At 39.2% G+C, this 24,144-nt stretch overlaps 1 protein-coding gene across 1 annotated transcript in view; it reads left to right on the forward strand.

The window, feature by feature from the left end:
- Mllt10 (MLLT10 histone lysine methyltransferase DOT1L cofactor) overlaps nucleotides 1-24,144 on the forward strand; it is a 160,574-nt gene that overhangs the window by 28,675 nt on the left and 107,755 nt on the right. Inside the window, exons 4-5 of the mRNA XM_036188547.1 lie at nucleotides 5,850-5,904; nucleotides 14,473-14,582. Coding sequence (XP_036044440.1) covers nucleotides 5,850-5,904; nucleotides 14,473-14,582 — 165 coding nt within the window. The remainder of the gene's footprint in view (nucleotides 1-5,849; nucleotides 5,905-14,472; nucleotides 14,583-24,144) is intronic.

Genomic DNA, 24,144 nt, shown 5'->3' on the forward strand with positions numbered 1-24,144 from the left:
TGTGTCCACCACAGGCTGTGTTTGTGCCCGAGTATGGTCAAAAGCTGGAATGCTTAGGCAGTGTCTTGGCCTGCTGGTGGCTACAGGGGAAGAAGTTGAATGTGGAACTGGTCTTTTTTGGCACCTTTTGTTTGTTGGAGATTCTCTGAGAGGGAGGGGTTTGGAGAGAGAGGGGGAGGAGAGAGATCTGGCTTTCCTGATCATGCAGGGGGCTAGCTGGAGGTTCCAACTGAACAGCAGGACTTTTACTGCTGAACTATCTTGTTGGCTCAGTTTGTTTATTGATGTCATTGTTATTTGTATGTTTGTAAATGTGTGTTGCACACATGTTGCGATGCTGCCATAGCAAGCATGTGGAAGCCAGAGGACAGGTTTGTGGAGTTCTGTTTTTCATATTTACACGGTTTCTAGAGCGAGAACTCAGCTCACCAGGTTTGCTGAGTCATCTTGCCAGCCTTTCCTCCTTATGTTTATAAAGTATGTTTTCTGATGATGAATTCTGCTTGCTATTTTAATGTTAGTTACTTGTTTCTGAGACAAAATACCCAACAGAAAGCTGGGCAGTGGTAGTGCACATCTTTAATTCCAGCACTCGGGAGGCAGAGGCAGGTGGATCTCTGTGAATTTGAGGCTACTAGCCTGGTCTACAGAGTGAGTTCCAGGACAGTCAGGGTTGTAACACTGTCTTGAAAAATAAAAAGGGGGAAAAATCTGACAGAAAGAAGGAAGGGCCCGGAATGTTGACTACCTCACATACACAATCCACTTCACTTAGGCCTCCAGTAACCCAGTTTAGGGTGGCTCTCCTACTTGAGAATCCTTACCTCACACATAGTCCCATCAATGTGCTAGAGTCTTCTGGGTGATTGGCCTTTACAGTTCTGCCCATATCAATTGCATATATATGCAGTGTGTTGACAGTCAATGCTTTTTCTTCCAATACTTGATCACAGTTATATTTTGGATCTCTTTCTCTTCTGTTTTTTGTTTTTCTTTGTTTTTGGTTTTGGAGACAGGGTTTCTCTATGTAGCCTTGGCTATCCTGGAATTCACCCTGTAGACTAGGCTGGCCTCAAACTCACAGAGATCCACCTGCCTCTGCCCCCCACCCCCCACCCGAGTGCTGAGATTAAAGGTTTGTGCAGCAGCCACAGCCGCAGCAGCCGCCGCCGCCGCCGCCGCCTTACCACCACCACCGCCTCACACCACCACCGCCACCACCACCACCACCACCACCACCGCCGCCACCACCACCTGGCTCTGTTTTACTGTGTTTTTGAGATAGAGTTTTTGTGTAGCCCTTGCTGGCCTAGAGTGTGCTTTGTAGAGTAAGCTGGCCTTGAACTTGTGACAGTCTTTCTTTTGTCTCTGCCTTTCCAATGTTAGGATTAGAGATCTGCATCACTAGGTCTTCCAGTTGAGCCTCCTGTTTTGTTCCTGAGTTCTCTGAGCATTCCTTTTTTTTTTTTTTTTTTTTTTAAATATAGTTCTCTCTCTTTTCCTCCTTTTGCTGTTCTGCAGTGCTGGTTTTTACAGTGCTGAACAATTAAACCCAGAACCTTACATGTGCTAGGTAGTTTTCCACAGCTGAATTACATCTCTAGAGTTTTGTTTTAATTTTGAGACAGGATGTCTATATAGCAGAGGCTGGCCTTTAAATCACTGTTACCCTGGTTGGCCTTAACTTGGCTCAGTCTTCCTGACTTTTGTGTTTTGTGTGCTACCAGGCAGGCTTTATTGTTTGTTTGTTTGTTTTTCTCTTTCCCAGAGCCTTGTAAAAGCTAGGTATTCTTTCTACCATTAAGCTATATCTGTAGACCCATTCAGTTATTTATAGCTTTTCTTTTGTTGATATTTCTCATTTCATTTATTATAGGTACATTTTCATTCTATTTCATGTATTTAATTTAGAGTCTCACTATATACATCCCTGGCTGGCTTAGAACTTGACGTGTAGACCCAGGTTGGCCTCGGATGCATGGAGATTTTGAGATCTGCCTGTTTCATATATATTTTAAAACTCTTCTGCTATCTCCAAAGTGCAAGTAATCTTGGAGTTGACATTTGTTGACTTCCTTTTGTTTTAACAATGATTAACCCTTTTTCTGGTTCTTTACAGGTCAAGTAATGTAGATCATCTTACAAGCACTATATTGATTGTTGAAAAGGCCATGTTCTATTATATTCCTTTGAAGGGACTGGAATTTTATAGTTCAGTAGAGTCTATCTAGCCATTACTTAGCACCTCATAAACCAAGTGTGGTGTGGAGCATGCCTAGAATTCTAGCACTAGAAGGTAGAGATAGATCATAATTTTAAGATATCTCACATAGGAATTTGTATAAGACTGTCTTAAAATAAAAGAAATTGGTATATTACTATCTTTGTGTGTGTGTATGTATGTGTGTTTGTGTGTAGAAGTTTAGGCATATACATGCGATGATGCATGTGTGGAGGCTGAGGACAACCTTGAATGTGATGTGGGTCCTCAGTATTCATCCTGTTGTTTGATGCAGGGTTGCTTGTTTCAAACTGTATGCCAGGCCTGCTGGCCAGTAAGCTACTTTCTTTCCTGTCTAGCTGTAGTGCTCTGAGGGTCACCCACGCTCTCTGCTCTGCTCTGCTCAGCTCATCCCACTTGTTTGGCCTTACCCATTGAGCTGTCTCACCAACCCTGAAATTGAAAATTTAAAATTAGAGTTGGTTGATTGGTTGCATTTAAACCCACCTTGTATGTATTTCGAATTCCTATTTAAATCTCATTTTGTTTTTATGTCTGTCTCTCTCTTTTCCCTTAGCTAGGCTAGTGGCTTGCCCTGTATATGTGTGGTGTAAGGTCAACAAGAGATTGGCTTGATTTTATAACTATGAAAGTAGCTTCTCTCTTCTCAGTTTGCCCTGTTTGGGGTACAGGGATCTTACTTCACGGACACCAAAGTTGTTCTGAACCCTCTGTTGTGGTTCTTAGGTATTATAACTAAAGAAGCCTCTAAAGGTTAACTTTGTCTTGTCAGGGTAATGCTTTAAAACAGTGGTGTACTCTCATCCTTTCCAAGTTTTCGCTCGTGTGCATTCTAGACGCTTGCTCTTTTTTCCTTTGGTTTATCGAGACAGGGTCTCTGTGTGGTCCTGGCTGTCTTGGAACTCACTCTGTAGACCAGGCTGGCTTCGAAACTCCCAGAGATCCGCCTGCCTGTGCCTCCTGAGTGCTGGTGTTAAAGGCGAGTGCCACTGTCATCCAGTTTTAGATTCTTCCTTACTGTCATCCATTTCATTCAGGTAGCAGTTACTTGCATTCTCCAGAATTTACGGTTGCCTGTATTACAGATTTATCCTCTCACAGGCTTACCACTTTCAGAAGTAATTTATTGTAGATTTTTTTAAATGTATGATACAGTTCAGTTGATTGTAATTTTCTTTTTAATTTTTCTTGTTAAATTTTTGAGACAGGTCTTTATGTAGCCTAGGTGGGCTTCAGATTTATTATGTAGCTAAGGATAATCTTGAATTCCTCTTGCTTCCTTAAGTGCTGGTATTACAGTTGAGGTCCACTACACCTGGCCCAGTGCAGTCAGTCACCATTAAAGAAACTTTTCCTCTTCAGCCTAGATTGGGTCTCACAATTTTGTTAGTAATGACTTGCCTGGAATTGGCTATGTTGACAGGCTGGCCTTGAACTCAAGAAATCAGCCAGATGGTGGTGGTTCACGCCATTAGGCTTTAATCTCAGCAGGGTGTTGGTGGTTCACACCTTTAATCCCAGCACTCCAGAGGCAGAGGGGAGGAAGAAGCAGAGGTATTGGTGAAATTATTAAGGCCACTCCATGTAGTTAGAGTTTTCTGCCTGGCCCAGTCAGGACAAATCTCTCTTACCCGCCAGTCCCACAGTCGCTCAGACCCAACCAAGAAAACACACGGAAACTTATATTGCTTACAAACTGTATGGCCGTGGCAGGCTTCTTGTTATCTACTTTTTCTATCTTAAATTAACCCATTTCTGCTTATCTATACTTTGCCACATGGCTTGTGGCTTACCAGTGTCTTTACATGTTGCTTCTCATGGCGGCTGGCGGTGTCTCTCCAGCCTTCTACTTCCCAGCCTTCTCCTCTTCCTTGTCCCGCCTATACTTCCTGCCTGGCCACTGGCCTATCAGAACTTTATTTACACAGAGCGATATCCACAGCAACTCCAAGTAGTTAAAAGGGAGGTTTATGGCGCAGTCCGGCGGTGTTCTCTGGAGAACTCTGCTCTGTCTACTTCCAGCATCCAGGGTCCTGGAACCAAGAGAGGCCTCGCCTCTCCATCCTGGGTCTTCAGCCTCCTCCCTCAGCCCTGTCTTGTAGGCGTGACCATTACCGGAGCCTCAGTGGGGGTTGGAACTTGGTCTACAGCACGAGTTCACTCCCTGCCCCCACAAAAAGAAAGAAATCAGTTTGCCTCTGTCTCTCTCCCAAGTGTGCATCTCTATGCTTAGCAAGCTGGTTCTTTTTTTTTTTTTTTTAAAAATGTATTTTAGGATTTATTTTTATTTATGTGTATGCTATTTGGGTGTGAGTATGTATGCATGTTTGTTCCTGATGAGGCCAGAAGAGAACATCAGATCCCCTGGAATGGAAGTTTGAGACATTAGTGAGCCACCTGATGTGGATGCTAGGAACCTGACTTGGATTCTGTGGAAGAGCAGCCAGTGCTCTGCACTGCTTCACCATTTCTCCAGCCCTCAAGCTTGTTCTTGCCTATATTAGAAACCAGAGTGATCTAGGTAAATGTTACAACCTTGTTCTGACCTATGTGGAAAGTTGTCTTTTGTTTTTAAATGTTTTCGCTGTAGCTCTTACTAGCCTTGAGCATGGAGGTCCTGCTTCAGCCTCCTGAGCGCTGGGCTATCCGGTATGTCCTCCATGCCAAAGAGTTTTCTTTTTCTTTTTTCCCTGCAAGGATATCTTGGCATGTTTTCTGGGGTGGCCTCAAACTCCTAGACTTATCTTCCTGCTACAGCATCCCAAGTGTTGTTGCATCCTCAGTATCTGCTGCCTCATCCAACTTGGTTTTTACTAATATAAAATTCAGAAATTTGCTTGCTTGTTTTGAGAAACTCTCTCATGTAGTCTAGGCTGTCCTGGAATTCTGTGTAGCCCATGATGACAGGCAAGGGCCACTATGTTTGACCTCAATATAAAACTGAAAAAGGTGTGTGTCCCAGGATCCCTCCCCCCTTAGTTTTTTAAGACAGGGTTTCTTTCTATAGTAGTCCTGGTTGTCTTGGAATTCGCTTTGTAGACCAGACTGGCCTCGAACTCACTGGAGATTGCCTGTCTTTGCCTCCCAGGTGCTGGGATTAAAGGCCTGTGCTCCCGCCACCATCCAGCTATGGGGCAGGATTTTTAAAGTATACTTTTAAAGAAGTTGTTAATCTAGTATTATAAGGAAAATTATGGTTATTTTGAGGAATGGAGAGATGTCTTAGTAGTTCTTAAAAGCATTTACTCCTTTTGCAGAGGACCTGGGTTAGGTTTCCAGCAACCACATGATAGGTCACAATCATCCATAGTAACAGTACCAGGGGATCTGGTGCCCTCTTTTGGACTCCATGGATACCTGCATACATATGACATGCATGCAGAGCACTCAAATATAACATAAAAATGAAACTTTAGAAAACAAGGTGTTTACAGTGAATAGTTATTTTGTGAGAAGTGTTCTGGAATTTTCTTGGTGGCAATGAATAGAAATGCTACTATATTTTTGTTAGTTTTGAAGTTATAGGAAAGATACGGTTTTGGTGATCTGAAAAAAAAACTTCATTGCCTTTTCCTTTTTTTTTTTATTTTTAATTTTCTCTAAATAGAGATGTGAGCTGTGTCCCCATAAAGATGGAGCTTTAAAAAGAACAGATAATGGGGGTAAGTACAGTCTTTCAAAAAATATTGAAAATTAATATGGTATAGTACTTAAAAGAATTTGGTAGTTCATATTACTACTTAACTAAATTTTGTTATTAAAATATTAATAATGATGTAATTAATTGGAGACAAGGTCTCACTGTGTGATCTAGGTTAACCTGAATACCCCATCCTCTTGCTTTATTATTCTGTGCTTTGGGATTGTAGACGGGCAGTTATGTGTGGTTGAACTCAGTTTCTGTAGTCACACAGTTTGTCTTCATTGTATATTGGCTGTTTATACAGAATGATCGGCATTCTACTTGAAACCTTGATTTATTTTATCTTTTGAGACAAGGTCTTACTATGTATTCCTGGCTGGCCTGGAACTCACTATGTAGACCAGGCTGGCTCCAAACTCACTGTGATCTGCCTGCCTCTGCCTCCTGAGGGCTGGAATTGAAAGTATGTGCTACCACACATGGCTTGGTTTTTGTTGTTGATTTTAAGATGAACTCAATACTGTGTTTCTCCCAGGTTCTGGGGTTACAGGACCAATCATACCTGGCCAAGTATTCTCACTAATGTATCACTCCTAAGTGTGAGGTGCCAATGACATCTGGCAAGGAGTTCTTTTGTGAGGATTCTGAGCATGTCCTCTTCTGAAAATTCAGAATTGAAGGATTATTAAAATCCAACACCTTGAACATCGGTTTCAGATTTTGGATTTTTTTCTGTAAATATTCAGAAAGCTGAATCTCCCTTATCTTCCAGTTCCGAGCATTTTGGATGAGTATTACCCTGTATTTATTTTGCATCTCTTCTTTGAGTCATCTTTCCCTGAGAAATTTGTCTGGTTTTCTTTTCCCTTTCTTCTGTTTTCTCTGTCCTTTCTTCATTTCCGTGTGTATAGGTCAGGGCTTGGCACTTTCTGTGTAGCCCAGCCTGGCCTAGATGTGTGACAATTCTTCTGCCTCTGCCTCCTGAGTTCTAGGACTACAGGAATGTTCTACATGCCTGGATTAAAGTACTTACTTATTCCTTTATGTATCAGTACCATTCTTAACTATGTAGGAGGCATGAGTTGAGAGGACTGACTGAGCAGACGCCAAAACAGGGTGCTCCGTCTTCTGTCAGAGATAAGGCCTCAATTTGTTTCCCGAGACTGAGCAAGCAGTTTCTGAGGAAGCCAGGAACGAACAAAGGACAATTAATCTTCAATACCCCTGACAGCAGGGAAGAAGGAGATAGCACATACCAGGCCTGAGCCAGTCCCCACAATCAATAGCTTAAGGTATTAACAAAATAAGGACAAAGCTTGGGACTTGTTCAGGCCTTTCCCAAGTGGAAAAGCTGTAACCTTAACCAGCCCCTGACTAGCTCTAGCCAATTGGAATGTTCTAATATGATTGCCACGTGCTTAAGCCAATCATACCTGAGATGACCTAACTGCCCTAGGAACTCCCATGAGCAGTGCTTAAAAGGAGCCTATGAGCGCCTCTCCTCACCATCTTGCCTGTGTATAGGATGGAGGCCCCAGCATGCTGGGATATAAACGCTCTTGCTGATGGCATACGTGGATGGTGGTTTTTTTGTGGGACTTGTTAAACTATGAACATTAAGTGACTGATACAGAAGTATAAAGAAAGATTTTCTTTTCTTTTTTTTCCTGTTGAGATGGTCATATAATAGTTCTCCCTTATTTTGATAAAGTTTATTTAACTGGTTTATTTTTAAAAGTAAAGTCAGCCTATTTTCCTAAAATAATATGAGATTCATTTGGGTAATATTTTGTTAAAGATAATGGTTTCTGGGGAGTTTAAAAAAAATGTTGATATCTTTTCATAAGGGGCTTAAGCAGTGACTTCCCTTTTTCACAGTATTTTTCAAGTTTTATCAGTAATATTATGATGGTTATATAACACATTGGCAAACTCTTTCTGGAGGTATTTTTGTAAAATTGGAACTTTATAATCTGTAAGTATTTGGTAGAAATCACTGAGAAGTATATCCTGAATATTCTCAAAGTTATAAATCTGTGCAATTGCTTTTAGTGATTAAAGAATTTAAAATTTTCTATTTTGTTGGTTTGTTGTTTCATTTGTAAATGTTGATAATTTATTGATTTCTCTAGTTTTAAAACTTTATTGACAAAGTTGATTATTTTCTCAACCTTTTAGACAGACACAGCCATAGATTGCTTAAGTTCTGAGAAATGTGTCATAGCTGCTTTCTTATTGAGTGAACATTATAGAGTGTATTGACACAAACCTAGACATATAGCTTCTATAAATAAATTATATGATATAGCCTATTGTCTCTAGATTACAAACACATACCATATTGCTATACTACTGAATAATGCAGATATAACATAGTGGTAAGTTGTTATAAATCTAAGTATGGAAAAGATATAATAAATATCTAAACATCAAAAATAAAAACAGTTTACCTGTGTAGGGTACTATGTAGGCGTGAGCTTGTGAAGTGAGAACTGAAGTTGTCCTAGGTGAGTAACTGAGCGAGTGGTATGAAAATGTGAAAGTCTAGGACAGGAAGGTATTCTTTTCTAGAACTTTCTCTGTAGATCTATCTTCCTCTACCTGCCTCTGTCTTTGCCTCCCGAGTACTGGGATTATCAAGCACTACCATTGTCTGCCTTTTGCTGGGATTAAAGTCCTGCACCACCATATCCAGCTACTATAGCATTTTTACAATATAATTTTTCATTGTTTTCACTTTTTGACTCTTGTAATAACATGAGCTTAAAATGTTATAGAACTATCTAAAATAAAGTGACATTGTTATGTTCACCAAAAATACTTGCTTACACACACACACACACACACACACACACACACACACACACACACACGGTCTTACCATGTATCCTTGTTTATCTGGAACTCTTTATAGAATAGGCCTGCCTTAAACTCAGAGTGATCCTCCTGCCACTATCTTCCAAGTGGTGGGATTGAAGAGGTGTGCTATTTATTACATCCATCATATATTTTAAGTTTTTTTTTTTTGTTGTTGTTGTTGGAAAATTAGAAACAATATACATTATCCTTGTTCTGCATAACATCAGGGGTATCAACATCACTGTTTCCCACCTTCACCTATCATCTTGAAAAGTCTTCAGGGAAGTCATATTCATGGGCTCAGTATGTTGCTTAGTGATAGAGTGCTACCTAGCATGTGTGAGGAGCTGAATTCAACCTCCAGTACTACAGAAGACCAAAAACCACTGCCACCAAAGAAACATACAGAGCTATTAGAACTGTAGTAACAGTGCATTTTAGAATAACCTCTTAAGGACCTTCCTTTATAGTTGACATATTTTGTTTTTAAAAGCAAATAGAAGGGATAAACATGAACCATTAACCAATAGCATAATTGCTTATTACCACTATTTAATATTGTTGTACATACGTATAGTTATATGTGGTATATGTGTGTAGTAAGTTTATTTAGACCAGCATCACTATAAACATGTTAATAATGTAGTGCACAGGGATGTGTAATGGACGTATAATTTCAGATGACACTGGAAAAGTTTGCCTTCTTAGTAATCTTATGGGAACACGTTTGTATATATGGAGTGTCTGTCACTGATCGAAATGTTGTTATAGTATGCCTGACTGTACTGTCAGCTGAAAATATAGGTAGTAGTTTAAAACTGCTGAATACCATACTTTGTCAGCACAGTTCTGTAGAGTTCTGGCTGTTTGATTGTTACGTTGCTATTGGCTTACGGGGAAAATATGATACCACATGTTACCAGGCTAGAAGAACTGCCAGATGCCAAACTTGAAATTGTCTTGATTGAATGCACTTTGATTTTGTACCAGTGTAGAGTTCAAAACTTGTAAGTCAGGCAGTTGTAGGTTGTGTATTCTTACTGAACATCTTATTATGTGTTGAATAACTTCTCCGTGCTTTAAGATGATTATAGCTGTTTCTTGGCATGTAACACTGATCATTCTGTCTCCTTTTACAGTAGTTGAAGTTTTTGAGACTCTTGAATTACATATTCATGTGTTTTTATGAAATTGTGGAAATTTGGAACCATTATTTCTATATACCCCCATCCATCTTTCTTGTTCCTCTACTCAAGAGAATCCTTTTATCAATACATGTATATAGGATTGTGTCCTGCAGGCATTTTACCCACACTTTTGTGTTTTCTCCAGTGTTCTTTAAATGATATTATCAGTTGGCTTATCTTTTACTTTTGTCTTTTTCTGTTTATTTGTATTTGCTGTTGGCATTGTTGTAATATTTTTATTTTTCATTTTTATAAAACTTAAAGCGATTTTGTTTGGTTTTGATTTATCTTTTTAATAACTTCTATTTCTTCAGTATTTAATTCTTGGGAGTGTGTAAGATAGAAAATCTTTTGCATGAAGAGTTTCTATTAATATCTTTTGTGAATGAACCATACTTAAAAAATAATGTTTTTTTTTTTGCGTGTGTGCATGCACACAAGTGTGTGTGTACATGCATGTGTATCTGTGTGTGCATGTGAAGCCTAGAGGTTGATGTTGAGTGTCTTCCTCCATCTACCTTATTTTTTGATACAGGGTATCTCATGGGACCTTGAACTCTAGACTGACTGGCTAGCAACCCTCTGTCATGTGTGCTTTCAGGCAGAATACCTGGCTTTTTATGTGTGTCCTAGGGTTCCTGAATTGAAGGCCTTATGTTTACACAGCAAGCGCTGTACCTGCTGAACTATCTCCACAGCCCCCCCCCCCATTTTCCTTATTTTAGAATGTATGTATTCATTATATTGTGTGGTATAGCTCAGTTGTAGGGTGCTTGCTTATCATGCTTTGAGATATATCCTCTAAAGCATTGCAAAACCAAGCCAAGTGGTGGTGGCATGCACCTTTAATACCAGCACTCAGGAGACAGAAGCAAGAGGATCTCTGAGTTTGAGGACAGCGTGGTCTACAGATCAAGTTCTAGGACAGCCAAGGCTACACATAGATGCCCTGTTTTGAAAAACTAAAAGAACCAAAATAAAACAATCCTTTCCCCTTCCCCCCCAAAAAAACCTGGATATAATTGAATGTTATAATGGGTTAACTCTGGAGTAAAGTTCCGCCTTTCCTTTAGGGTTTAGTTTTTGTTGCTGTGTTCTTATCCTTTTGTTTTTAGTGACTCCTTAAAGTATATATTTTTGTTAATATAATTGCTGGAGACTTCAGTTAGTGTTTTGGTGATGATTTTCTTGACCATCTAATACAAAATAGTGAGAAAAGGGGGGAAATTAAAAAAGAAACAGTCTACCTGTATTTTGTGTCGTTCCTGTGATATTTTCATTCTATTTTGCCCCCGCACTTCCTGTTTTTACCACACTTTGATTCCAGTTAGAAGTAAAAATTGATGGCTATCTCAAGTCTTTTGTAGAACAGTGGCTCTCAGCCTATGGGTCACAACTCCTTTGGCAACTCTGTATCCCCTATAATACTTGCATTATGATTCATAACAGCAAAGTTACAGTTAGGAAGTAGCAATGAAAATAATTTCATGGTTGGAGTCACCACAACACAAGGAACTGTATTAAAGGGTTGAAGCATTAGGAAGGTTGAGATCCACTGCTTTAGAAGGTGAATTCAGCCCTCGGCAGGTCTGTGCCTCTCTTAGTTTTTCCTCCTAGGCTTTGGGTGCTCAGTGTGTGCTTCAAATCTAATCTTTTCCTCCAGGCATCTCTGGGTTGTTTGCCTTTCATTGACTTTAAGAACTGCTTTCTCTTCTGAGTGAACTCTGAGAGAGCAGAAGGACAGGCATGTCTCAGTCCCTGGTTAGCTTTCAGACACTTTGGAGCAGTGGCAGATACACAGAAGCCAGGGGTCTCTACACTGGGAACTCTGGCTGTTGTATTTAAGACTCCGAACCTAAAGCATTTATATGCTAAGGGGGAACGAGGTCAAAGAGCTCCTGTCTTTGTTTTCCTTCCCTTTTACTTAGTACTGAGTAGGTACTGGGTTGCTGCAAACCTTTCACTGATTTCCAGAGTTCTCTAAGAGATTTTAACAATTTCTATGTAATTTTTATTGTTTCTGGTATGGTACCTACCTTTATACCTTCCACCATATTTTGTTGGTATAAATCTGTATATTTTGCACCCTGTGTGTGTATATTTATATATGTATAGTCTCATGATCTAGGCTACTCTTCTTTTTACCTTAGCCTCTTTAGTACTGGGATTGCCACTGTGAATGCCCTACCGTGCCTTCTTACCCTTGTACCGTTTTTTAAAAAAAAATTTATTAGTGTTCTGCCTGCATGTGTCCCTGCAGGCCACAAGAGGGCGCCAGATCTCATGACAGGTGGTTGTGAGCCACCATGTGGTTGCTGGGAATTGAACTCAGGACCTCTGGAAGAGCAGAGGTCCTGCTGAGCCATCTCTCTACACCCCCTTTAACTATTTTTAAGCTTTGTTCTGAGATATGGTTAAGGTTTTGGGAAACAAATCTTAAATTTATTAGGCTTGTATCAGTGTTGATCTAGGGGATTTATTCCTGACCATTGAGGCAGTAATTCTTTGGTTTTAGTTTCTTTTCTCCTTTCTTTCCTTTCTTGCTTTTGTAGGCTTACTCCCACCTCCACCTTACAAGTGTGGGCCACTTCACCTGGCAGTGGTTTTTTTTTTTATTTTTTATTTTTTTAAAGATTTATCTTTATTTTATATGTATGTGTGTTTTGCCTGTAAGTATGTATGTGAATCATGTGCATGATTGGTGCCTGCACAGGCCAGAAGAAGGTGTCCAATCCCTGGAGTTAACAGTCGTGAGCTGTCATGTGGGTGCTAGGGACTGAACCCGGGTCCTCTGTAAGAGCAGCAGGCACTCTTTACCACAGAGCCATGGTCCCAGCCTTTGTGCTTTCCTCCCCCTCTCCTTTCTTTTTTTGAGGCAGTCTCATTGTGCAGCCCTGGCTGGCCTGGAACTCTCTCTGTAGTCCAGGCTGGCCTTGAATTCACAGAGACCTGCCTGTCTCTGCCTTCCATGTGTTAGGATTCAAGGCGTGTACCAATACATCTGGCCTGCGTTTCTTTTCTTTCTTTCTTTCTTTCTTTTAAAATAGAAGCACTTATATTTATAGTCAATATCCACACATCTCTCTCCCTCCCCAATTCAAGCTTCCTTTTTGAGTAATTTTTCCTTTTGGAGGAAAATGGTGCTTCCTTTGGTGTTTGAAAGTACTTTTGGGTTTGTGTGGTGGTTTTTTTTTAAGGAGGTTTTCTCGCTGACTTGCATTCTTTGAATGTATTTGACCAGAATAAACATAGGGATACTCTGGTAACTCCAGATTGTAGATATTTTTGTTGGTACTGGATTTCAGTTGTGCTGTCTTACTTTCATGTGTTTAGTGATTTTTATTCTAGAAATTCTAATTAACAAATTATGGACATTATTTGTGACTAAGTTGTGAAAAGTTATCATTTTCCTTTAGAGTATATTTGTTTGTTTGATGCTGGCCACTTGTTTAGGATTGCTTTGTTCAAAGTTTAGTGTTTAAGATGATTAAAGCCTAGGTGTGATCAGCCTAGGTGTGATCTTTCTGAGGTCCATGGTATATCTGATCTTTAATCCTAGCTTCTAGTCTTTCAGTATTACTACTTCCCCTTGTCTGTGGCTCTACCCCATCTTCCTGGAATTTTTTCCAGTTTTACAGTAACTCTTAACCATAACATCAGCTTTTTAGCCTCAGTTACATTTTTATAATTAAAAAAACCCTTTATTATTAATTGGTAAATATTTCAGATAAAGATTTAAAATAGAAAAATGACAACCATTATATGAACATTCAAAATGTTGACAAAGTATAAATAATACTGTCAGATATAAGATTATTAAGATTAAAAGTATTAAAATCATTCCTCTTTTTATTTTCTTGATGATGGTGAGAATGGAACCGACCATAACCCTTGTGTAGACTAGGGCAAGTATTCTGCCATTGAACTATCTCCAGCCTTTTAAGACTTGAAGCTGTAGGCTATTTAAAGCTATAAATTATTTATTGGAGAACTGAGAATGGAACCTAGAGCTTCACAGATTAATCAGGGGTGCTAACTAATGAATTATACAGCCTTCACATTATTTATGCATTTATTTGTTTTGGGCTTTTTAAAGTGGTTTTAACTTGGCAGTACAGTCTGATCTTCAACTCACTGTGTAGCGTTGACTGACCTGGAAATGGATAAATTCCTTTTGATTTAGTTTTAGAGTGTTTAGAGTGCTGGGAACCATCATACCTGCTTTCCTCAAATTAAAGTGGTTTTCAGAAGTAGTGTTAATCTGAACTTAGTCTGCCTTTAAGTTTCAATGTCAGCACCTGAATACATAAGTGCTCCCTTTGTTTATGTCAGTGCATAATAGATGCAGCCATGATTAGGATCCTCTGCACCAGTAGTGAGTGGGTGACAATTATTACATAAATAATGCAGCAGCTAGATTTTTATTATGGTTTTGTTATGAATTTGCTTAAATAGTCTTTTAAGGGATCTTTTAAGACAGATAGTAATTTTATTTTTTGATAAAACTTGAAGAATGACATTGTGTATGTATTTGTTTTTAGGTTGGGCTCATGTGGTTTGTGCCCTCTATATCCCAGAGGTACAATTTGCCAATGTCTCTACAATGGAGCCAATCGTTTTACAGTCTGTCCCACATGATCGTTATAATAAGGTACAGTGGACGCCAATCTTAATGTTGTTTGCATTTTTAGTTTGGAAGCTAGGAGATAGAAAGGAGGTGGGTTTAGTTGTTAGGGTTTTGTTTTTTGTTTTTTGTTGTCTTAAAAAACTAAAGACCTCCCTCTAACTTCATAGAGATTTGGAGAAAAATAGTTACCACCTTAAGTTACAGTATTAAAATAAGCTCACAAGAGCGAAAGAGTGATAAAATAAATCTATGTCATCTTTTATTCTAATCTAGGCATTTATTAATATTTTCAGGACATTTCAGTCTCTCAGTGCACATTTGTCCTTGAAATTTTACTGATCTCTTGTCAAGTGTCAAGGTTTTTATTAGATTTGAATTAGTCATTATTTTCCCATCATTAGTCCTAAGTATTTGGGACATTGAGGCAGGAGGATGAGTTGAGCCCAAGAGTTCAGGGCCTACCTAGGTAACATGTTTGGAGATCCTGTGTTTTAAAATAAAAACATTTAACCATTTGCTTTGTCTCTTCCTAATTTAGTGTATACACACACACACACACACACACACACACACACACACACACAGAGTTGTTTGATGCTGCTACTGCATTGTCAAGATTTTTCTGCTGTCCATTGCCTTTAGATAGTATTACTGTGTGTGTAAATGAAGGTACATGCTGCTTCTGTGGATGAATGTCATGATAGTCAGTTTTGAGATTTCAGATATTTTAACAATAATCTTTTGATTAATATTCATTTAAAACATTTGAAAAAGTAAATCTTCCTATTTAATTCTTTTGACTTTCTGTGTATTTTTGTGTATCTCACATGTGCTTATAAAACATTTAGATCATATTGCTGTTTCCTCTATTTTTGCATCGATAAATGGTATTTCTGTCATAATTTTTCTGGCTTCTTAGTCTTTAGTACAGAGTGTTGCTGGATTCCGTCAGCTGTGGAGAAGCCCCTCATAGAAGGGCCTCCTGTGGTGTCTGGTTTCATACTGTTAGGGTTCCATGTGAAAGAGTGTGAGTGTTTTGGAAGTTTCACTGTTGTGCGAAATTTTTCTTTACAATGTGATTACCAGTTCTTAAGTAATTATCAAGTTAAGTGTGATTATGTTGCCATTAAAAGTATTGTTGTTTTTAAATTCTTTTTTTTTCAGAGATTTTTCAGGTTGGTTAATTGACCTTGTTTTATTACAACATTTTTTTTGTCCTTCAAGGTGTTTTGTGTTTTCTTTTTGGGGTTTGTTTTGCTTGCTTGCTTTGGTGGTGGCAGGCTCTCTTGTATCCCAGCAGGCTTTAGACTTGCTAAGTAGCAGGAGGGTGACCTTGAGTTTGTGATCTTGCTGCTTCTACTTTAGGAGGTTGGATTATAGCATGTATGCCAGATGCTATCCAGAGAATAGCTTTCTTTATAGAAGTGTATATATTTTCAGTATTTTAAAATTATTTTTCATTTTCGTGTGGTATATGTATGTGTATTGTATGTGTACATGCATGTGTAGGTGTGTGTCAAGGAAGTCAGAAGAAGATATTGACTGTTCTCTATTGCTTTCCACATTGTTCACTGAGCTCTCTTACTGAACTTGAAGCTGGAGGTGTTTTGTTTTTTATTTTCCTCTTTTGGCTAGGCTGGTAGCTAACAATCCCTCTCTTCCCTCTGTCTATAGTGCTGGGGTTAAAAGTGTGTGCAGGACCTCACCTTGCTTGGTACATGTATGCCAGGATCTGAACTCAGATCTTAATAGTTGCATTGCAAGCACTCTTAACCACTGACTTGCCTCTCAAACCTGTGTTTCTTAGTACAAGTTTATATACAAGCTGTGTGAACAGCATAGAGTTCCTCCTTTCTTATGCCATACTATATCTTCCTATAAAGATGGACGTTCTTGGGTTGGAATAGCTCAGGGTTAGAGTGTCTCCTAGTATGTACCAGGTCCTGAGTTCAGTGCTCTAGCACCACAAAATAGAGAAGGAAGGAAGGATGGTACTTATACATGTATAATATAACTATCAAAATCAGGACTCATTTGTTTTCTCATTTTCCCTAGAAATGTGTCTCATGCAAAAATAACAAGTTTTGTTTCTTTTTTTAATCTTTTTTAATCTCAAAGAATAACATAATCTTTCCTTGACTTTTGTCAGTTTGATACTTTAGATTATTGTAGTTTTTAGTTATTTTGTAGCATATCATTCTATTTGGACTTGTCTGATGTTTCTTTCACTATAGTGGATTTCTATTTTTGAAGGGAATGGCACAGAAATGATTTTGTGTTTTTGGGCTTTCAAGACAGGGTTTTATTTTGTGTTCTTACTGCGTTTTGTCAGGTGGCACACTGATTTCAGTTTTCTGATACCTTGTAATCTTACTTTCATCATTAGTTAAGGGGTGTCCGGCAAGTTTCTCTACTGTTAGGTTGATTTTATTCCCTTTTTAATCTTTTGCTATTTTTGTGGGAAAGCAATTTGTATGTAAACATTTTGTTCTGTATGCCTTCTGTCTTTTACTCATTTTGGCATTCATAACTATTTCTTATTTTATTGTTATGATTCATGGCTAATTCTGTAATTTTTTAAAAACATTTTTCATGCATTCTGTTGTAACAAAAAGCCCGGTTATAGTGTGGACTTAATGTGGTGCTGTCATATTTTGTTTTTACACAACGTCAACTGTATATCAAGCTAGTCTCATTTGCTGTGTAGATAAGGATGAACTCAAAATTTCATTAAAAAATCCTTGATTTATTTATGTGTATGTGCCTGCATGTGTGTGCACCATGTATGTACTGATGATGCTCATGGAGGCCAGAACAGTGTGTTGGATCTTCTGGAATTGCAGGTATAGGTAGTTGTGAGCAGGTTGATGTGGGCACTGGGAACTGAACCTGGGTCTTCTGCAATAGCAACAAGTGTTGTTAAGTACTAAGCCCCATGACCATGAACTTGTGATCCTTCTGCATCTTTCCTGAATGTTGGGATTACAGGCACGCACTACTATGCCTTGTTTGTTCTGCTCTGGGGAACCAAATTCAGGTTCTCATGATGCTAAGCAAGCACCCTGCCACCTGAGCCGTAGTCCCATATGTTTCTATTTTATTTTAATAGCTCATACTCTCTTACCTTCATTTATTTTGATGTCCATGTTATGTATGTTGCTGCTTGGCTGATGGCATCTTTTTAATCTGCCTCCTTAGTCTCTTAACTTGTTTCTTTCATTCTGTGAGCATTTTCTTTTTACATAGCAATGTATTGTGTGTGAATCATCTTGATACATGGGTGGTCTAGTACTACTAGAATTAATTTTCTCCAAAGAACTAAATTTTCTTTTATATAAGAATGACAGTTAGAAACCAATACACTAAATGTACTTATTGTTCTTAGGGCATTTTGGGTCTCGGGTTCTCTCAGTTGTTATATTTAGAAAATAGATAACCTGCTTATTAGCACTGCACTGCAAATTTATATATGTTAATATTCATAACCTTTATGTATGTTGAAAACTATGAGGCCATAGTTATTTAATTCTCATGCAATATTTGGATAGATATACCTCTGTACAGTATCTCTTCAGTATCTGTGTTTATATATTGAGAGTACATAAACTTAATGACTTTACCAAATGTAAACTAGAAGATCTAGGCCTATTATCATTATTTCTTGTCATATTAGGACTTGTTTCAGTCCAGCCGATACATGACTGCCTTTGTCTTCAGTAATTTGCTTGTTTGATTCATCTTCTTATATGAACGGATCCTGTTGCTTACCGCTCCATAGCTTCATTTAGGCCCACTTGCTTCTTGCCCTGCGTACAGTCCTTCTTATCCTCTCAGGACTGGCGGCTTTACTCTACTAGTGCTTACTTTCCCCTGTGCTTGATCTTCACATGTTCTGATGTCATACTCACTCCTTGCCAGCGGCTTTAGGGGAGCAAACCCTGGTCAAACTGTGACACTTGTGTCGGACTGTCCTGACTCCTAGTATAGAGATTTTTCTTTTCCTTGCTAGGTCCCACCTCATGGTTTTAAGAATAAAGTTATTTGAAGGGGAAGAGAGAGGGGTGAAAGGAAGAATGAATTACCTAGGTGTAAATCTTCAATCCATCTAAATTAATTTTACAATCTTACAAAATACGTGTCCTTTCACTCTGACCTAGTTAGTCAGGTTTTATTTGGGGGGGGGGGGGGGACAGGGTTTCTCTGTGTAGCCCTGTCTGTCCTGGAACTCTGTAGACCAGAGTGGCCGTGAACTCACAGAGATCCACTGCCTCTGCCTCTTGAGTTCTGGGATTAAAGGTGTGTGCCACCATCTCCTGGCACTGGTTAGTCATTTTTAGTCTGTTTTGACAGTGATTTGAAATATTAGTTGTGATTGCTAAAATCTTGGGTTTGTGTTGGTATGCTTCTGTGGGTGGTTTTTTTTTTTTTTTTTTTTTTATAGAAGCATATAAATAATTCCATTGATATGACTTTTTATTATAGTACTATATACTATTTTAAATCATTACAACTTTGCATAAATGTACATGGTCAAACAAATATCTATTTTTTCTAGATGAATATTAACAAAATTCAGCTTTTAATTTTTTTTAACTTTTAATTTTTTGTTTGTTTGTTTTGAGACAGGGTTTCTCTCTGTAACTATTCAGGCTGTCCTGGAACTTGCTCTGTAGATCAGGCTGGCCTTGAAATCAGAGAGATTCTCCTGCCTCTGCCAGTCAGGTGCTGGAATTAAAGGTGCAAGTGCTCTTAACTTCTGAGCCAACTCTCCAGCCCCAGCATATCATTCTTTTCGTTTTGTTTTCTTTTTGAGACAGGGTTTCTCTGCGTGGTTTTGGTGCCTGTCCTGGATCTTGTTCTGTAGACCAGGCTGGCCTCGAACCCACAGAGATCCCCTGGCTCTGCATACAGTTCTTAAATCATAGTAATAATTTGAAAATGGATTACTGAATTTTGGAAGACTTCAGTCCAAGATGAATGTTAAAACGATGACTTTGTTTGTTTGTTTGTTTGTTTGTAACCCTGGAATTTCCCAGGACAGAACTTAGGACATTGTAGGCACTTACATAGACATGCATTGTACAAGCTAGAACTCGAAGTGAAATTGAGCATTCTATAGAGGACACTTCAGCATTTGTAGCAAGAAAACCGCAGATCCATATGTTACACGTAAAAAGCTTGCCAGAAGTTAGTATCTTTTATGCCATAATATGCATAATATAGTGGTTTTTTTTTTTTCATGAAGAAATAAGTGAAAATACCACTTATTTTGGTATGTTGACAGTTTCTAGGAACTCTTGGAAGACTCCTGAAAAGAGCAGTTGACTTGGGCTCTTCCATCCATCCTGAAGCATAGAGTTTCATCCACAGCTGGTTCCAGTGCTGCTAGATTAGCATATTTTTCCTTGACAAAATAATAAGTCAATTTATTAATTTGGTATCAAAGAAAATAGCAAGATACAGTAGAATATGCAGTTTCAGAAAGGGTATGAAAATTGAAGAATAGTTTGAAGACAGATTGGCTCATATAAGTAGTTTGTATTTTAAAAGTAAGAAAAAATGCTATGTCTATATATTTCTAATCACAGTGGGTTATAGGTTGATTGAGATGCCAGATAGAATCAAGGCATCTAAAAGCAAATGTTAAGGGCACAGTTAGGTTTAAAATTGAGATAGTAAAGTTTTCTACAAATAGTAGGGCCATTGTTAGATTAGTATCAGAGCATACCTAGCATTAATCTCTAATTTATTTAATTTATTCCCCTTCCTTCCTCCCTCCTTCCCTCCCTCCCTCCGTCCCTTCCTTCCTTCCTTTTTTGAGACAGGGTCTCACTATGAAGCTCTGGCTATTCTGGAACTCAATATGTAGATCAGGCTAGCCTGAACTCAGAGATCTGCCTGCCTCTGCCTCCTGAGAGATTAAAGGTGTGCACCACCACACCCACATATATATATATAATTTGAGAATTTCACATATAGTCAAAATGTATGAAAATTTCACCTGCAGTCAGTGGTTTGATTATGTATATCCTCCCACATTCCCCCCCCCCCCCAACTTCATGTCATCTTTCTTTTAAATAACCCAAATTCAAAATTAATGCTGTTCAAATGCACATGCTGTAAAGCCATCTCCTGGAGCATGGTCAAGCAACTCAGAGCTACATCCCTGAAGAAGACGTTAATTCTCCCTCCCTTACGAGACATCAGCTGCCAATAGCTCCTCAGCTAGGGATGTACCTTGTGAGCCCCTTGTTGATCCATACTGGAGTGATGACTAGTCTGATCTTATGCAGGCTTTATATAGGCTTCCACAGTTGTGAGTTTGTGAGTTCAACGGCCTTTCATTCCCAGAAGACACTATTTTACAGCAGACTTCTGAGTCTTACAATCTTATCAACCCTTCTCTCCTGTTCCCTGATCCTTGGGGGCAGGGGGTATGAGATGTACCATTTGGAGTGAGCATTCCACAGTCACTTGTTCTTTGCACTCTGGCAAATTGTCTGTCTATATTAACCACCATCCACTGTGGAAAGAAGGATCTCTAATGGGACTGAGAGCTAGTCTAATATATGGATATAGAAATAATTATTTAGAAGGCAGTTAGATACTATGTCAACTTAGCAAAATAAAATAGTGGTACGTGAGGGCCTATACATTCTTGAGCCTTGAATTCTTGGCCAGATTTGCAGCACCAGGCATGAGTTTCCTCCTGTTGGAACAGACCTTAAAGCCATGCTGAAAGCAGTTGGTTGTTTTCATACCACTGCTTGTCAGGTTAAAGTTAAAGTTATTGTTAAAGTTCACAGAGTTCACAGCTAGGTAAGACTGTGGATGGTTTTTCTCCCCCAGAAGCCTATATAGCACCTTCTGGGACTAGGAAAGCTAGCCAGTAGGGAGTAAGCTTCCAAAGTGACAGCAGCTTGTTTTCTCCAGGTCCTATGACCAAATTAATGTGGTGTCTTCAACAATAGGGTTTTACTATTAAATTCTGGTAGGTAGCTAAGAGCAGTGACAAGAGCCTGTATTGCTTTGGGGGTGTCTGGGACCTCCCTGACCAACATTTGAAAGGGATAATATAAAGAAATGAAAATAAGGAGGGTGTAGATTTAATGGGGAGGGGAGTAGGGGGCCACGCTAAGGAAGGGGAGATGCAGAAAGAGATAATAAGGGTATTTGAAAAAGTCATCCAGAAACCTACTATTTATTTTATAAGCTTCCTAAAAAATATATAGAGCTTATTTATTTGTTTGGGGTGGTAATAAAGGCTTATTGAGGGGAGGGAATTGGGTAGAGCAGGCTCAGTCCTAGGGTGGAGCTTTCCTTAAGGCTGGCAGTATATTTCTCAGTTCCTCTGGCTGCCTCTTGCATGAATGTGGGTGTTGACTTTGTTCTGGAGGAATTTGAGCACTCTCTTGTCCTTGGAGGCCCTGAGCAGTTCTATGGCGAGCTACTCCCGGGACACAGCACCACAGACCTCCTGATGATGTCCTGCATGAACTTGTGTTTGATAAGGTGCTGGTGGTGCCAGGTCACAGCTGTGGCTTTCAGTTGTGGCCCCTGGCAGCAGGTTTGTTGTTTGTTTTTCCTGTCTGCCTCTGCCTCCCAAGTGCTGGGATAAAGGCATCTGTCACCACTCCTGGCTGTCAGCAAGTTAAAATTTTGACGAGCTGCAGCTACTTTTGATGAGTCTTTAGCTATGAAATTTATAAGAGAGTTTACACCCCTCCCTGCCCCATTATGTGTGTCAAATTTAATTTTAAATTTCAAAACATTTTTTAAAATTTAATCTTTTTTTAAAATTAAAATTTGTCATTTATTTTACATACTAACCACACTTTTTCCTACTTCTCTTCCCGTTCCCTCCTCCCACCTCCCATCTACATCCCCCCAATCCACTCCTCTATTCTGAAAGGGGCAGGCCTCCCATGGGAGTCAAAGCATGGCATAAAGTTCAAACCATTTACCTGCTCATTGTTACACATTCTAGATAGGGTACCACAGGGAACCTTGTACATCTACGAGCTCTGTAGTAATGAGTAGTAAATAAAAGAATGTATTCTAGGCATAAAAACTCGGGATTGAAGTAGTTAACTGGATTGATGTTTGCTCTAGGATTGATGATGAGTCTAGAAGTTGGTATTTGTAAAATAATGTATATGTAATATTTCCTTTAAAACTGATTTCAGCTTTGTCTAGTTGCTGGGACTTCCTAATTTCTTCACTTCTCTAAAATTAGGGCTGTCAAGAGGCTCAGTGGGTAAAGGCACCAAGCCTGCCAACCTGATTTTGAACCTCAGGACCATGTGGTAGAAGGAGAGAACTGACTCGTGCAGGTTATCTCTGACCTTCATATGTGTGTTTTGTGTTGGGTGTGCCACACCCAAAAGAAATGTAATAAAGAAGTCCCTAAAATGGTTCTTTACACAACATGTAAATAAACCATCACATTTATAGTCCTTTCCAAAATATCTGAGGCATTGCAAGTTAGGATTACTATTGCTGTGGCAAACACCGAGACCAAAAACAAGTTGGTGAGGAAAGGGGTTTATTTGGCTTATACTTATATATCATACATAGTCCATTGTTGAAGGAAGCCAGGGGAGGAACCTGGAGACCCGAGCTGATGCACAGGCCATGGAGGAATGCTGCTTATTTTCTTACTCATCAGGGCTTGCTCAGCCTGCTTTATAGAGTTCTGTAGCAGGAATCTTAAAAGGTCTTATTAATAAAGACAAACCTGGAAAGATCAGAGAAACAGAACCAGCCACATCCAACCTCACCTTGCCAATTCCTCAGCTGACCTTGTTTCCTCAAACTGGGAGCCTCTGTGTCCTCATCCAAATGGCTCTCAGCTGAACTGCTGCTCAAAAGCCTAAAAGCTTAACAGATTCTAGTTCCTGGTTTTCACACCTTGTATACTTTTCTGCTTCCTGCCATCATTTCCTGGGATTAAAAGCATGTGTCACCATGCCTGGCTGTTTCCAGTGTGGCTTTGAACTCACAGAGACCTGGATGGATCTTTGCCTCCAGAATGTTAGAATTAAAGGTGTGTGTGCCGCCAATTTTTTGGCCTCTATGTTTATCTAGTGGCTGTTCTGTTCTCTGATCCCAGATAAGTTTATTAAGGGGCACAATATATTGGGGGACACAACGTCACCATATAGCCCAGAAACACTAGCCCAGGGATTGACCCACCTATAATGGTCTGGGCCCTCCTCCATCAATTACTAAGAAAATGCCCTACAGCTAGTTCTTATGGAGATGTTTTCTCAAAGTGAGGTTCCCTCCTTTCTCATTGACTCTAGCCTGTGGCAAGTTGACATAAAACTAGCCAACAATATACATACATCCAATTCTGTTTATGGCAGTGTGCTTTCTGACCCTCTTCAAATTACATGTTCTCAATTTTGTTTTTGTTCTTGTTATGTTTTGTTTGCTTTTGATTATTTTCTATGTAGTCTGGCCTTGAACTCTATCTTGCCTGCGTCTGTCCCCCAAGCTAGAATCACTCAGCCATTTTATCTCAGCACCACTCAGATCTTAATCCATTTTGTTATCAAGCCTAAGCCCCATATTTTACCTAAAT

The sequence above is a fragment of the Onychomys torridus genome, chromosome 5 (genome assembly GCF_903995425.1).
Source record: "Onychomys torridus chromosome 5, mOncTor1.1, whole genome shotgun sequence".
In the NCBI taxonomy this organism is placed as follows: domain Eukaryota; kingdom Metazoa; phylum Chordata; class Mammalia; order Rodentia; family Cricetidae; genus Onychomys; species Onychomys torridus.